A 16,265-nucleotide genomic window follows, 5' to 3' on the forward strand; every position below is an offset into this window, starting at 1 on the left:
ACTAAATTAAATGAATCAACAAGTATTCAGAAAAATTACAGTTTTCATAAAAAGACTCTTAGAAAGAGTCTGTCAGTAAACAAATAAATACAGTAATATAAGGAAGAAACTGTTTTCCCTCTCCTTCTTTGGAAAAAAAATGCATAGAAAAATATTCAATTCAAAATATTGTATAGTAGTACTATTGAATGAAATAAAAACAGAATGGAATGATTTTCCAAATAACTGAGCATGGACCAGGAGGAAAAGGCACAATAATAGCTGTCACAATATTATTTCTACTTACTGTTTCTTTGCCTCTTCAAATTTATGCAGTTTTTTCCTCAAGCCACCTGATTTAAAGCCTTGACAATGAGCTGCTGGTGCTCCTATGGTGACTATGTCGTAGTTCTGATCTGGGATGGACAAAAAGGACTCACAAATGAAAACCTGTCATCTTTAACGTGGACAAACAATTGTGGACAAACAATTGTGTAAGCTCAAAATCTTTTCTGAAAGTAACTTCTGGAAAACTTTGCCAAGGTTGAAAGACATGGAAAACTGAGTTGTTCTAGAGGCCCTGGAAATCCATCAAATACTTTTTCAGGTGAAAGAACCACACATGAATGCAGGTCCTTTGTTTCTTAATCTAGAAGATGGACTGTGAAAAAGAAGTATTGAACACTGGTCTGTATACCAAGCTTGCCATTACTGGAAACCCTCACACAGACACGAGTGTGTATTCATGATCACAGGGAATTACTGCTAAAAGAAGGGAAAGCCCAGATTGCTTACAACGAAACAAGCTTGATGTGAAAAAATGTGATTTTGCATTGCCGTACAGGTTGATTCTGGAGAAAAAAGCACACAAGCTTAACAAGAAACAACAGTCAGAACCTTTTTTATTCTACTGCAATTCAGAATGTCTGGAAGGGATGCAGCAGTTAACCCAACCCTACTACAAAGGCTAACTTGTGCCACCTAGAGTTCAGTTAACTCCAGAACCTAGTTTTGCCACCTGTAGAACAGCAATAATTATACTTCCATCTCTTCTTTTGTAAAGAGATTTGGAATCTGAGAATAGAAGGTGCTACAAAAATGCCAAGTAGCACTACTACTATAGTTTGTAGAAACTTGGCTGTATGGTTGACGATGGAAATTTTAAAAAGTGGAGAGAAAAGTAACAAGATCAGTGAAGAAAGAGAAACTAATACCTGATCCTCCATCATCCTGGACTCTCATCCTCTGTATATGTAAATTTGTAGGAACAAACTCCAGTTTTTTATCAGCTTTCAAGCTACTGGCTTTAAATGAAGGACCTGAGAAATGCAAGACAAAATTAAGCATAAAACTCTTCTCCTTGTGCCTACGTTAAAACATTCAAGAAGCTTTATTCATCATTTGCTATGTGCTGAAAGTAAAGCAGAGAAAATTAAAAAGAAAAAACAAACCAAAACCTTTCTGTTACTGTTCATGCCTTGTCCTCTACTTTCAGAGTAAGATAAGAGAACAAAAAGAATAGACAAATATTCCCCGGTAATTAGCAAACTCACAATAATTATTAATAAAGACAGAAAATATAATAACATTGTTTACTCATCATAAAACCTTCTGGGTTCCCAATTTCAGAGAAGCACTAACAATCCTGGTAGAGAAGAATCATGTTTTTATAAAATAAAATCACCTTTATACTGGTGCAGGTCAGTCAGATTTTCCTGGTAAGTTAAAATAATTGTTTGGTACTGCGTAACTATTTGTCGACGAAGGCTTTCCCAACAAGGAGACAGTTCTCCCAATTCTTCTAGTTCACAAACCCTGGGAGAAAAAAAATTGGGGAGGGAGGGAAAGAGAGGTGTTTAGTGTCCATAGTCCACTTGACCAGGAATGAGTTTCACATCTTATCAACAAAACACCATCCTCAGCTGACACACTCTCAATTTACCATGTCTGAGCTACTCACCAGACTGGAAACAACACATATCCCAAACTTCCAAACACACATCACAAGCACATGTCAGAGCACAGGCTGAGCACTACTCTGAGGTAAATTGCTTCCTCACAGGCAGAATACACTGTACTCCCCCCAGGAGCCTCAGGTGTTGATCATAAGCAGAACTTCCCACCTTTCTGCAGGAGCTCTCCAACTATATGAGGATTGGTAAATGATGGGAACTGTCTTGTGTCAGGTGACTTGGAACAATGAGGACCTTTTAAGGACACTTTACTGAACTGTGGTGGCTCCTAAATTAAAAACTCTGACAGAGGTTAAGTGGGATATTAGGACCAATCTGATGGTAGGTACAAGGAGTATATTCACTGGTAAGGTAGGTACACAACAGTTTGCAAGGCCAGGGAAAGCCTAAGAAGCAGTAAGCATTAAGGGTTTGGAGAGACTGAAGCTGAGCCAAAAAAATCTTCATCTGAAATCCAGGAATTTGGGCACTCAGGGTAGAATAAAGGAGGACTGGACATCCACAGATACAAACAGGAAAACCCCTTGTACCCCAACTTCCAGGTTTCCAGTCACACATGGCAATCCTCTGTTACATACTGTTCCCCAGCAGTGAACAGTATTTCACTGCTGTGAACAGTGTATTTCATGTCACATTTGTATTACTTTCTTCTTGGATTAGTGTATTATTTGGAATGAAGGAAGAAAGGGGAAAAAATAAACAGGTCAACACCAGACTAAATTCAATACCACATTACTCCGGAAAACGTAGAACAATCATCTGTCAAAAGGATCCAGCACTTCTTTTTGCAATTCTCTCAATATTCCTAATTCCATAGTTTTAACCAATTGTCTCTGTATAATTTAAGACAGCATTTCACAGAGCAATTCCCACTCCACAGTATTTTGGATATTATCAAAAAGAACTAAATTTCCAAGAAAAACATCAGATTGATTTGCCAACAGGCAACAGCATAAAGTATATTTATCAGTGACCTAGATAAAGACACTTCCAGTTTCATCATAAAACTTGCTTTCTGCATAAGATGCTACTATGATTACCTTGTCAAACTCCCTGCTCAAAACCAGCCATGCATCTGAGCCCTGGTCTTACTGAAGTAAATTCACAGCTTACCACTTCAAGTTTACTTGTTTGTCCCTTAGAGCCAAGCAGCAAGGAATATGGATGCCATAAATAAATAGGCAGTCAAAATGTCACATCCCCCAGTAAATGTTTCCTTTCAAAGGGCTCTGGCCCAGAAGAGTTTTATCTAAGAGACAGCAGTTGTGATTATCCAAGGATGTTTTAAAAGTCACCAGGATGTGAAGACAGAAACAGCTGTGCTTGTGTAGCTGTCTGTCATTCCTCCGGGCTGCAGCACTGAGAAGGGAGAACAGAGCACCTGGTCAAATTTGAGTGACTCTATGAATACAAAGTGTGATTGTGCACATTATTGACGGTCACCTCAACTGAACAGAGACAAGGGAGCCTTTCTCAGTAATTACATGAAGGCCTATTTACCTCTGAGCCACATTACCCAGTGGACATATACAAGGTCATATTAACAATCACCTGGGCTGCTATTAACCTGTACCTGTTTACAACAGGCATCCACCAATCTCTGTGTGATTTTAGCAAGAGCCTCTGAACAGTCACAATTCATGGCCAAGGCCTATAACTTCACTGTCTACAGTCTTACTGAAAGACACATCTTTTTGCTCATTCACCCTGAATTCTCCTTATATTCAAGTCCTTAACCTTCATCCATCATACATGGCATCATATGGATAAGCTTCCCAACTCTTTATTATTACGGTTGTATAATGAATAGGTGCTTTTAAACCTACTGTGAGGAAAGCTGTAGAGAAACAAAGATGCAAAATAAAAAAACAAATACCTCATGACTAAATGTGCAATGGCATACCCCTAGCCTGCTCCACCAAGGTTGTAGTCGGATAGCTGAACAAGATAGAGCATTCAATTTCTAGAATCTAAGCACACACCACTAAAAACATAACATCAGAAAGTTCAGAAACTCAATTAGCTTTCCCATGCATTACAAAAAGTCTCTGCCACCTTCCTGTGAGAGTTTGTAATTTTCACAAAATATGAAAATACCTACAATGAATGGATTAACCCATGATTTTATTTCACAGTATTCCAAAGGAATTGAAATGTCCTAATATACAAAAACGAGAACACCAGTTAGTATTAATTAAGGTCAGACTTAGTCAAAATCTATAGGATTGGATTAAAATACATTCAAAATAAAAGCCCAATAGTCAAAAACACAGCTAAAATGCTTTAACATTCTAATCTTGGCCTTTACAAAGAGTACATAAAACATTAGATTTGCAAACCACAGCCTACAAATGTAAGGAAGAAACAATCATAAAGGAGTATGTTGCCTGGAAGAAAGTTAATTGCTTCAAAAAAGCAAATTCAGACTAAACCTACAAAATGCTTAACAGATTTCCTTCTCCCTCACACCTCCTAAAATGAGGCCATGTCATTACTGTACTACAGCATTTCATTTTACTTGCTTTTATTCTGTTTTGTTTTCCATTCAAAACTACTCTTCTGACTCTCAAAGCCATTTCTTATCTCACCAAGTAGTCAGTGCATTAACACAGATACATTTATGCCTTTGTAACTCAGTAACAGCCACATCACTGCTGTACTACTGCACATGTAAACCATCCCAAAACTCACCTTGCTGCATCTTCCTCTAGAAGCAGCTTCACAAATTGTCTAGGGATGTGCAGTGACAGGATGCTCTCTGCCATCTGCTCCAAGATTCTCAAGTGGTTTCCATCGGTGGTTGGGAAACGATACATGCGGCAAATGGCACCACCAAACACTAAAGAATTAAAACCATGTTATTTAAGCCTAGGATGTGACTTAAAAGTGTACAAAGTCTCTTCTTTCTTAAAGTAAATGGCTTCAGTTCACTATGATGAAACACCCTGCTGTAAAGATCTGGTTTAAGCAGGCATCAGTCTACCTTTTGCAGGCATGGTTGTTCTGCAATGGCCATTCTCCAAGTGTTTGCAGGAAAAGCCTCCACTCCAAATGACTTACTACACTGCTAAAGAAGCTAAATTAAATACATATTCACCTTTTAAAATGCCCTTTTTTTTGTCTATGTACTGTGCATTTTCCTCTCACGCAATCATTTGCTGGAAAACTAACTCTTCTGCAAGATTCTTTTTGTAAAGCAATTTGCTTTACTCTGACCCTCTCCTCACCCTGCAACAATTGTTTAGGAATAGACTATGAAATTGCATGAAAAATGTTATATTACAGTCAATCTAATGGCAAGAGTTTGCTTCTGCTGTTTTTACAATACAGAATAGTGCATATGATAAAATGATTTATTCTGGTATGACCCTCAAAGGACTGGTCAATCAGCAGCCTGCTCCTATTCAAATGAAACATCTGCTGAAATGCCCTGGGGCCACAGGCACACAGGGCAGATCAGCTTTTACTGATACCTAAAGCTCACTTGTTACGGCCCAGGGCAGCTTACCAGATTTCAGTAGTGCATCCTTCCTCAATGAAGCATATTTGGATCTGATTCCTAAGGATTCTGTTAAACTTTCATCAACTGGCAACACAGTCTGAACAAGAACAAAAACAAGAAAAATCAGAAATAGTAAAGAATGAAACCTCAGTGCCCAAACAATATGCAGTGATGACCTATCAGAAAGACTTCAAAGAAATATCTAACTCCACACATGCTTTAAATAAATATTTCAAATATTTCTACTGTGAATAAAAAATACTGCAGGCTGAAATAATAAATCCTATTTACTTCTATGCACAGTTCAAAATACTACAAAAATTTTCATCCAGACTTTCAATTACTTATGCTAGCACAGCTCCAAAATCCTTGCAGGTATTGCATCAATAGTCATGAACAGATCTGGAGGATAAGAAGGGATTCTAGTGCACAGTGTGAATATAATACACATATAAGAGTGCAATGATCACCAAGATACTCAAAACACAAGCTTTGAAGAATTAAATATATGTCTAGGCTGAGAAAGTACTGCAAACATCTGCTTTCAAACAGTTCTGGGAATTCCCTAGCATCTTCATTACAGTTTTGCCTAATGGTACCTTCCTATCCACAATGTGAAATAAAATACCACATGTCTCTGAAACTGGCAATCCATGCACCAAGTGCACCAATGAACAGTACCAGAAGCCTCTTCCAATGAAGAACATGAATACTTGATAACTAAAGCTTAATAATTTTAAATTAAAATTATTTTCCCAAGACTTTTAACCCCGCACATGAGCACCAAGAGGTCTGCAAATCTCAAAATGGCTTCATCACCATTAGGCTGCTCCTTACAGTATTTTGAAAATGTAAAGCTCTACTAAATATCAAGATGGACAGGATAGTTGATGGCAGATGTCAACCTAGCTTATTTCAATGCTGGCAATAAATCTGCATTCTTCTGAATTTGGTGCAATGCTCAAACTCACCCTTCCATTAATGGTATCAGGTGACCTTGTCACTGGAGGCCTTTGGTCAGATTTTTCCTCCATCTGCCATCCAATAACTGTGATGTTACCAACACGGTCACTTTCAGCCGACCTGCAACAAATACTCTGCGTTGAGATTTTTTTGGAGGAGGACCTGTTCATCAACAAGGAAACACTTATAAAAGGGTATTAATCTTCAAACTTCAATAACAGTTTAAACAGGAAGCTTTTCAACTTCATTTGTAATAATTTTATAATGGGTTAGTCCAACAGGAGAACATTCCCCTTATTCCACAAGGATGCTGCATGGAATGAAGGCAGCCTAGGCAGTGCTCTGTGCTCAGCTTATACATTTGAGGGTAACATGACAATGAGAAGAGATGCATGTGTTCACACATTTTGATAATCAGAATATACTTGATATCAAAACAAGGGAGTTTAATTAGGTTCATTTCAACTTAGTTATGACATAAGAGGTTTTCATCTCATCTTAAATATGTTTTGAAGAATTAACAGTTAAAAGAAGGAAAATATTACAAACCTTAGTGTTATGTGCAACCTGTGGTACTTCTCCTGAAGAAGATCCTTTACAGTGAATGTCCCAGAACCCAACAAATACATCTGAAAGAAGATGAGTTCCAGAATTTTATTTACCTTTACAGTGAACAAAGGCTTTGACCACAGCACTGAAATGCAAAATACAATTATCATGCATAGAAGTCCCAGAGCAAAATCATAACTAAATATACCATATGCAACTAATTAAAATCTCTTGAAATTTAATATATTTGATAATTTCTAAAAGTTTTTCTTCTACTAGAGGACAATATGCATTTTTGTTTCTCTACGATATACATGGAGGCATCTCAGTACATATGAGCTTAGGTCAAGCAATTCAGGAACACTGAAAGCAATGGCTGAACACGGCTCAGGCCGCATCATTGACCCAAATTTGTCTCCTTGTGAAGAACTTACTTCCCCTGGAGGCATTAATTTTTCCCTAGAGCTTCTCCATGAAGCACTGAACAGACAGAAACAGCTCTGCTGTCCCTGAGGAAGCCATGGAAGAGCAGACACATTGGGCCTGAAACAGTATTCTGGACAACAGTGGGAAAATAAACAGCCTGTATTGTCCAAAAATCCAAGTAGCAACATGGGAGCGCTGACACTGAAAGTTTTTTTTCAGTAAAGGAACAAACCTTACCCCTGAACAAAATGTAATGTATCAGTGATTCCCAGAATTTAGATGTTCTGTTTCAAAGGAATGTTTCATTCTGGCATTTTGGCAGAGGCTAGAAGCCTCAGTTACAGATGTTAGATCCTATTCATTATCTAGTTCGCTAAAAATGTCCGCAATGTAAGAGGACAAACGACAGGATCTTTTTTATTTAAATCCATGGTCTCCAAATTTGCTGCAGACAAGCCTTAGTTGAGAAAAGTGGCAATGCTTCTCACTCTGCCAAGCCAATCTCATTTGTTCCTCCTTTCCCTACCCATCTTGCTTTCTGTATGATCAGTGCTGCTATCCCTTTGTTTTCTTCCACAGAAGTTACTAATTTTATCTCTTTGCCTCTCACTTCCTTGCTCCACTGACTGGGCAGGCAACAGAATAAAGCAAACTTACTGTTCCCTGAGATCTATCTTTGACGTCATACACGGAGAGTTTGATTTGTGTCATTTGATTGATAAGAGAGTCTTGGAAAAAGGCAATGCTGCTTAGAAAGATAGGATTACTTGTTCCCTGTAATCATAAACAAAAAAGGCAAAAGTTAATGCAAGATGATATTTGTTAGGAAAGAAATTATTCCTGTGTTAGCTTTGATTTTAAATCTAATCTAGAAGTATCTGAGCACTCACCTCAATAATTTCAGTCTGTGCATGCTTCGTCCAGAATGCCTGGGGAGGCGTAGTTACACTCACTGCTACAAAACTATTTGGTTTTCGATCTAGCGATGGAGTTAGCAACTCACTGCAAGCTTAGGTATGCAACAGATAAATACATTTAGATTCAGGATCTTTTTCAAGTTGCTGTAAGACTCTACATTTTTATAAAACCACATTATACACCCTGAGCAATCAAACCACAAAGGGCTTCATATTCATTCTACCACCACACTATAAAAGCAGACATCACTCACCTTTGTGCACGCAAACAGTAAACATGCAACCAGCTCAGCCTGGCTCCAAGCTCTGGAGCTGCAATTTAAACTTGTTCTCTTCTAATACATGCCTATCCACCCCTTGGCAAGCTCATCCTAAGAGCCCACATGCAGCTTTTCTCCTGGGAATCTCATGACCTGGCTGCATTTGATTCCAAGTCACGCTCCATTAAGCCCATTATCAAATGGCATTTGCCCAGGGACAACCAACAGAAGCGCCTGAACATTGATCAAGCAGCACTGCTGAGGAAAACCAGCTTGCAATTGCAAGATGACAGCAATTTATTTCCTCTAAAATGTTACTGTGAGTTTAACTGCTGGGAAAAGGACTATGGTGAGTAGGAAACAATTTCCAAAAATTTCCACGAGTCACTCTACACAATAACATTAAATTTCAGAGTGAAATTCCATCTGTCTAGATACAGGTAGCTACAGTGTGGTCCAACTCAGCTTCAGCTATGTGCATGAAGCAAATGCTGAAATTTAGCTAAACAGCTTTGTAATTCTAGATATTTTTATTTATCTGAAAATAACTGAAATACCTCATTCAGTTCTGAGAATGCTTGTTAAGATTATTATTTATAACACAATTACACACAACTGAGAAAATTTTCTAATTTTTCATTGGCCTACTGTTAAGAGCATAACCTTTCAAATAAAAGTCCACTATTAAGCCAAGAAAAACATCCTGCAGTTGAAAATATGGACTGAATTTTCAGCAAGAAAATATTATTCATTCATTCTTCAAGTGACGTGAGTCAATGCACAAGCTTCTTGTCCAAATTCAACCATCTCACAATTCAGGTCACTTCTGCATCTTGCATTATCAATTGACAGCAAAAACCCCAGGAAAGAAGTTAGGTGTAATTCGCAATTCTTAGAAACCATTCTGCCCTAAAATGGCGTTTCCAGCAAATCTCTAGTTTGCTTGAAGACCTGAACTGCTGATTGACAGTGAAGGGAGTTTCACTGCATCTTCACATAAACAAAGTAAACAAATAATAATAATCATCATCATCATCATCACATAGTAAACAGTAAAATTTTGTAAGACTGATATTTTAGTTACAGACTTTTAGAAACTCCACAAAATGAAACTGCTGGCTGCTTATCAAAAGATACTGTACAAGCAGGACAAAAGCTGTACCCCATTTCCATAAAAATCAGAGCAAAATTGCAAACTTTACTATATGAAATGCACTTCAAAATCAACACTTACAAAACCTCATACATATTCAACAGCACACATTATCAAAACTAGCATGAAAATCACTAAGCCTACCTAAACTGAACTCTAAAATTGGCTCATCTGGATCCTGAATGTTTCCTGTAAAACAGAAAAATTACCACAAGATTAGACAATTCACATCACTGCCCTGTGAATTCTTTCCTGAAGTTGCAATCACACAGAGAAAGAAAATACATTTTATACAAAAATATTTTTCTTTAATTCAGTGAGCCATGACTGATATCTAAAACATTTATCTGGTAATCCTTGGTATCTAATAATTATTTGGAAAATCTGGGATGATCTCAGTTTATAAAACATATTAAAATATATAAATTTAAACAAGATTATATGCAATATGGCAATAGTAAATGCTTAATCTCAATAGAAAACAACAGGATTAAAGCCTGAGCCACTACTAACTCCAAATTATTAAATCTGTGGTAGTTAATAGGACAAAATTTAAAAGTACCTGTCTCTCTCACTAATGAAAGTAAGCCTCTGAGGGTTAGAATCCTAATTTAATAACCATAAAAGATAAGAGAGACAAGCCTCAGCTCCCTGAACTCTCTTGAAAATTTTATACAATGTAAAACAAGGAGGTTGCCAAGACTCTTCCTAGACCATGACATTATTTTGTTATTTTCTCCCCACTGCTTATTTTTGAGTGACAAACATAACTACAAAAAATCTAACTTAATTTTTTTAATCCCCCTCTGATTTCAAAGTTTTGTCTATTTTAAAAGTAGCAAATTCAAGATTTTTAGAATTTTTTTAGCATAATTCCTTTATCTCATTACCTCCAGATAACCAGACAGATCTAAATCTTCGAGCAATTAAAAGAAAAACACTAACATTAGCACAAGGCAGATTCTGGAAGAAGCAGCAACAGAGCAGTAGCTGCCAGGAAGGTACAAACCTGTCAGAGAAAGGCCAACCATGTCAGAGGTGACATCGATGGTGGAGGCCCTCTGCACAGTGCGGGACTTGGCCCCATGGCGGGGGCTGTGTTCTCTTGCTGTCATTTTCTCATGAAGAGCCCTTCTCTCCTGGCTGCTTGGCTTTAATGATGTTTGTCTCACAGCGTAGCAGAGTGCAGCAGGTTGTATCCAATTGCTATTCGTCTAACATTACCATGCTAAGCAACAGAGGAAGCAAAAACATACACCAAAATTTTAGGTCACTATCCGGTACTGTTATTTTCAACAGCAGCAAATCTACTGCCATAAAATCATCTCAGGTCATTCAAACAAAATGCTCAAGGCAGATCCAATGCATAGTAGCTCCATTTGCATGAACTCTACATCTGCAGAATTTTACAGCAAATTGTTGAAAATTGGACCACATTCTCTGTCAGAGAATGGGGCTTGAGAGAGACATGTTAACAAACCAGCTGCTCTTCTCCTTTGTCTAAGTGATTAGACCATCCTTAATGAAGTTTCCTGGTTTCTACTCCCTGGGGAGCACAAGTAAATTTGTCAGATGGGGCCTCTGTCTGCAGAGGAAGCACTAGGGATAATGACAAAGGAACAACAGGTTGGCGGAGTACAGAACAAAAGGGCAGGAAATGTTGTCAGTGTCAGCACACTGTGCTGTTCTAGGCTCTACTGCCATGAGAAAGGGATAATGAAAACTATAAATAAAGCCTACTGGGCCAGAGAGAGGTTGAAATTCTGGGATGGTGGTGGAAAGAAAAAGCAAAAAGCGATGCCTGCTGATGTGGCAGATGGCAGCATCGGTGCTTTTCCTCCACTTTTTTGGACTACAGACATCCATGACAGTCCTTCCCCTCACAATGACTATGAAGTGAAAATTACAGTAGGAAAGAAAGCCTACAGAAAATTTGGTTATGATTTTGAATGTGAATGTTCCTTCAATCAACTGTGCTAGCACTGCAGCTATGGAACTTTTTATTTGTTTCATAATCTTATGACAAACTCTATTAATTTAGCAAGTAAGGAGTAAAATCTAATAAACCTGAAAAGTACTAATAAAGTAACTAACACCTTCCCAGCAGTCTGTCATTCATTCTACAAAACATTTGAACCACACTGCAAAATGGGAGAGTATTTATTTTCCTTTTAGGTTGATGGGCCTAAAAATGAGCAAGATGCATTCTAATTAAATAAAGCACCTAGCTTACATTTTGTTCTAAAACACCACTTTAAATCTGTCAGAAGGCCTCCAAAGGAACATTCAACCTGCTTAACTTAAGTCTCTGAATTTAATTAGTCAGCATACCCCTCTGGAGGATTTCAAAAGAATCTTTCTCTCTCTATGGGGTACTCAAGCTTCTTAACTATCACTGCTTCACTGGACACCAAAAATTCAAATGCAAGTTAAGCATGTAAGACAACTGAACTGAACATAGCCTGGACATCTACATCAGCTTAGAAATTAGATTTTAAATGAGGAGCTCATTCTAGGGAGGAAATTTGGACTTTGCCTACATAACATGCCAGTCTGTTACCACTCAGAACTAAGAATTTGATTCAAGTCAGGTTTACATAATATGGCATAAGTCAATTCCAAATAGGAAAAAATTTTTTTTTTGAATGGAAGAAGCAGAAATTGAGATCTCTGAACCTCCCACCCCAAAGCCCTAAAACTCAGTGACAGTGTATAAAAACAACACTCTGCCTATAGATAAAATTTCTTACAGCCAAATATTAAAGCAGGCAGATTTTCAATGCATATTGAATAGTTGAGGTTGGATAAATTCTGGAGTTTATCTAATCCAACACCTTTGCTTGAAGGAAGCTTCTCAGGACAGTGTCCAGTTGGTTTTGGACAAGAATTGGACAAGGTCTTTTTGGACAAGACCTCTCTAACCAACCTGGTTGTTCCAAGGTTTGATCACACACAGTAAAAAAGCTTATTCTATTTATTAATGTTTAAGTGGCTAGTGAATAATCAACCTTTCTCAAATAGTACTGAATGTCCTAGTATTTATTCAAATAAAACTTCCATCAAAATTCTTTGACAGTTTCCAAGCCTTTCCATTCTCCTATTTTTTTCCTTTCTTTCAGCAATAGGTTTTCCTTGGTTTGTTCTTTATATAATGTGATGTTTAACAGTCTGTAAATCTATTAAACCTAACTGCCTGATGAAAAGACCTACAAAATATACTTGCAGAGATTAAGACAGGATGCCATAGGCCCTTCCCCCAAAATCTATGAATAACATATTAGAGAATAATTGACATGTTCACCAAGGTACAGGCCAGACTGCAATTAGGTTCAAGAGCCTGGCTGCTTTTCAGTTTAAATCTCTGCAATCCTTAAAAAGGGTCAATCATTGATAAGTTAAAAGAGGGTCAGGTATCTAATTTGTTTTGAAGCTATTTCTACTTAAATATTACTGAGTGTAGTAGTTTTCCAAGTCTCTCTAAGACCTCAACTATTCCTTTAAATTGCAATATTAATTTATCATTTAATGATACATCTTTACATTACTTACAAGGACCATACTTACAGAGGGCTCTTTTCCTTATGTGGGGAGGGATTTTGTATATCATAATATCAGTTAAATCCACATCTAAAAAAATAAACAAAATAATCATCATAAATTTATACTGCATACATCACAACCAGTGGGCAGGTACCATTCTCAGATTAACTGCAAGTGTAACTTCTGATTACCATTGCTCACAATAAGGTTTACTGAAAATAAAAAATATTGTATGATCTTCTACTGGACCTCACAGAGCATTAGTCATGGCAATACCCAGCCACAGTAGGAGCACAAATAAATAAGCTTATGCTGAGAAGAACTGACTTCAGGTCAGCATTTGGTGAGTGGGTAGAACGGCTATAAGAAATATATGCAAACATGTTTACCAAAAGGCTTGGTGCTATTAAGAAAAGGAATGTATATGATATGTTGACTTTAAGACAGCATTTATTACTATGCTTGCTTTTCTACAGCTAAACTTTCAAAACACTGTTGTTTGGAAGAGTTACAACTGTTACTGTCATGAGAGAAGATTGTGTGTCAAAACACAGAAGTTCAAAAGATCAGAATGCAGGTCTCTAAACGCTATGTGAGGGAGGCTTCTACAAACAGGTGGGAATGAGCATATAGTAAAAGCAAATTATTTTTAAGCTTACTACAGCTTAATGAAGATTTATATTTGATAATGCCACCATCTCATTCAAGTACATTCATATTAAAAGGCTATGTCTTCTAAGATCTCCCATTTATCCCATATTGCAGTAAAAGAAATTAGGAATTCCAGTCTTAGTTTCTTGCTTTAGTCACCAGCCCTACCAATTACCCAAGACTGCTTTAGAATTTAACATGAGCTCTTATCACTTACAGAAATATATTATCTCATCTAAAGAACATAGGAGGCAACTCCTATGTTCTTTAGGTGAGATAATATCATTTTCTATGATCTCAACTCACCACTCAGGTTCTCTGTGCAGTCAGTGGTGAGAGGCACTTCCAGAGAACAAGTCACTCTTTTCCAGGGTAGGTGGGATGAGTCACCCCATGGAGATACCTCTCTCTAATTATAAAAATTATTTAGATGACTCACTTAGCCCTGCTGCAGCTGGGCAAACTGGATCCCTCCTACAGCTGTGCTAGCTCAGGCAGGGGTGAGTTCCCTTTACTCAATGCATAAGCAAATAGCAGGTGCTCTGATTCCTCTCCTGAATAACAACTGCTTCAACAATTACAACCTTATGGTCATGTTTTTGAGAAAAACCAAAGGAAGTAGCATTCTTACCAAATGAAAGGTAGTATTAAGAGATTTCCTTAGATGGGATCTATCCTTAAATGGATAGTTTCCAAAGACTGGTACCGCTCCAGCAGACAGCAATGCCAAGGCTGATGTAATTCATTTTGAGGCAACCTCTCCTGAAGATGGCATGATTTATCTACACACAGCCTTTGGCTTTGGCCTCACTAAGACGGCAGACAGTGTATGTTGGCAAGTTGTGGCAGACAGCGGATTTTGTGCAGCTTTGCATTTCATGAAGCTTTGCTATAAGCCCAGTTTTCAACAGAAACATGAGAAGCTGTTGTTGAGCTCCAGTACTGGTAAAGGCCACATCCACAGTTCAGGAAAGGCTTCTGAACAAGCCTCTCTTCTGTTATGTGAATATTTATTTGTCACTCTATTAGCACAAAAGTGTATGACCTGGAGAAAGGATCTTCATCTGATGCCACTTCTGCCCTGCTACCCTCAGGCCTGCCAGTTAGCTTTGGAAAGCAAACGCCAGCCTGCTCAGCTACGCAACCTTGTGTCTTCTGGGACTGAAACTTTGGGACATTTGGTCTCACTCTGCTTGCAAGATCTCAAGCCAAAATGATGATCATCTCAGCCCCAGAACAAACCCCTGATGATTAGTTTCTACAACTGCAAGCTAATATTCTCCTCACCTCAACAACTGTTTTGGCAAAGTGCTTTGGTCTGTCCCCTTCTTGAAAAAAATCTCCTACCAAACTACCCCTTGAAATAAACATGAAATTAACCTTTTTTCAGCCTAACATCTACTTTTTTGACACTCCTTACACAACTGCAGGAAACAGGATTTTTCCAATTCACACATCAATAAGCAAGAGAAAGAGGATACTCCAATTACTGACTGATTCAAAGTCTGCTTTGAGACTGTACTTTTCTACAGCCATAGTGCTCTAGGCTTATGGCATTAGATCAGGTAAAAAGGCATACCAAAGCAAAAAATGCAACAGCAATGGAAGGCTAAATGCTACTGATATATCTACATGAAGAGAATAATAAACAAAAAGGGAGAGTGTGACAGTTTCCTTAATGCTTTAAAAAAAAAAAAACAACCATAACCACTGAAAGTTTACCATCATCTCCAAGAGAATATGAAAAAGCAGTTGTGGGTTACTTACTGAATTGCAATCAGTTTTAGAATCTCAAGGCTCTCCGGACTGTAAGGACCATTCCCTGAACCTTAACAATTAAGGTACTTGTTCCTGAAAAATCCATTTTGAAACATCAAGAGGGCTCCTTCAGCCAACTGCATTCTTCAAACAACATCTTCATAAATATTTTCTCTGATTGAAAATGTTTTAACAATACACAAGATCATAACAATGAATATTGCTGAAACAGTATTTTGGATCTGCAGCATGGCCTAGTTTCCAACTAACATTTTATTAACCATGTAAGTACGGACAAAATAATGGAAAGGAAGAAATGCCTGATTATGGTAAGTTATGAACATGCTGCCTTTTGTGTAAGAGCACCATCTCTAGTATAACTAGCATGCAGGGAGTGTTTTATTGTTTATTTATTACTTCCAACAATAGAAAACTTTGGCAGTGAAACTAGATTTGACATGTTGGCTCAAACCCAATTTTTCAGCAATTCCAGCAACCCACTTCCAGCACCTGTTTCAAAGATGATGCAAGGAACTTTATTAGCCAGGCACGGGTCTGAGGTGAAGGTCTGGATCAAAAACTATCACTCATGTC

General features: G+C 37.7%; 1 protein-coding gene across 17 annotated transcripts in view; it reads right to left on the minus strand.

Annotated features, from left to right (window-relative positions):
• INPP4A (inositol polyphosphate-4-phosphatase type I A) overlaps positions 1-16,265 on the minus strand; it is a 110,361-nt gene that overhangs the window by 34,705 nt on the left and 59,391 nt on the right. For 16 of the 17 annotated variants that reach the window (XM_063149754.1, XM_063149753.1, XM_063149752.1 and 13 more), the window contains 12 exons: positions 13,287-13,349; positions 10,732-10,950; positions 9,867-9,911; positions 8,283-8,401; positions 8,050-8,166; positions 6,967-7,046; positions 6,426-6,537; positions 5,461-5,551; positions 4,644-4,791; positions 1,664-1,794; positions 1,194-1,298; positions 287-395 (listed from right to left, as the gene is read on the minus strand). In XM_063149754.1, coding sequence (XP_063005824.1) covers positions 287-395; positions 1,194-1,298; positions 1,664-1,794; positions 4,644-4,791; positions 5,461-5,551; positions 6,426-6,537; positions 6,967-7,046; positions 8,050-8,166; positions 8,283-8,401; positions 9,867-9,911; positions 10,732-10,837 — 1,163 coding nt within the window. In that variant the 5' untranslated portion in view covers positions 10,838-10,950; positions 13,287-13,349. Of the gene's footprint in view, positions 1-286; positions 396-1,193; positions 1,299-1,663; positions 1,795-4,643; positions 4,792-5,460; positions 5,552-6,425; positions 6,538-6,966; positions 7,047-8,049; positions 8,167-8,282; positions 8,402-8,563; positions 8,694-9,866; positions 9,912-10,731; positions 10,951-13,286; positions 13,350-16,265 lie in introns of those variants that run through there. The other variant, XM_063149755.1, reaches the window with a different exon arrangement.

This window comes from Melospiza melodia, chromosome 2 (assembly GCF_035770615.1).
Source record: "Melospiza melodia melodia isolate bMelMel2 chromosome 2, bMelMel2.pri, whole genome shotgun sequence".
Lineage (NCBI taxonomy): Eukaryota > Metazoa > Chordata > Aves > Passeriformes > Passerellidae > Melospiza > Melospiza melodia.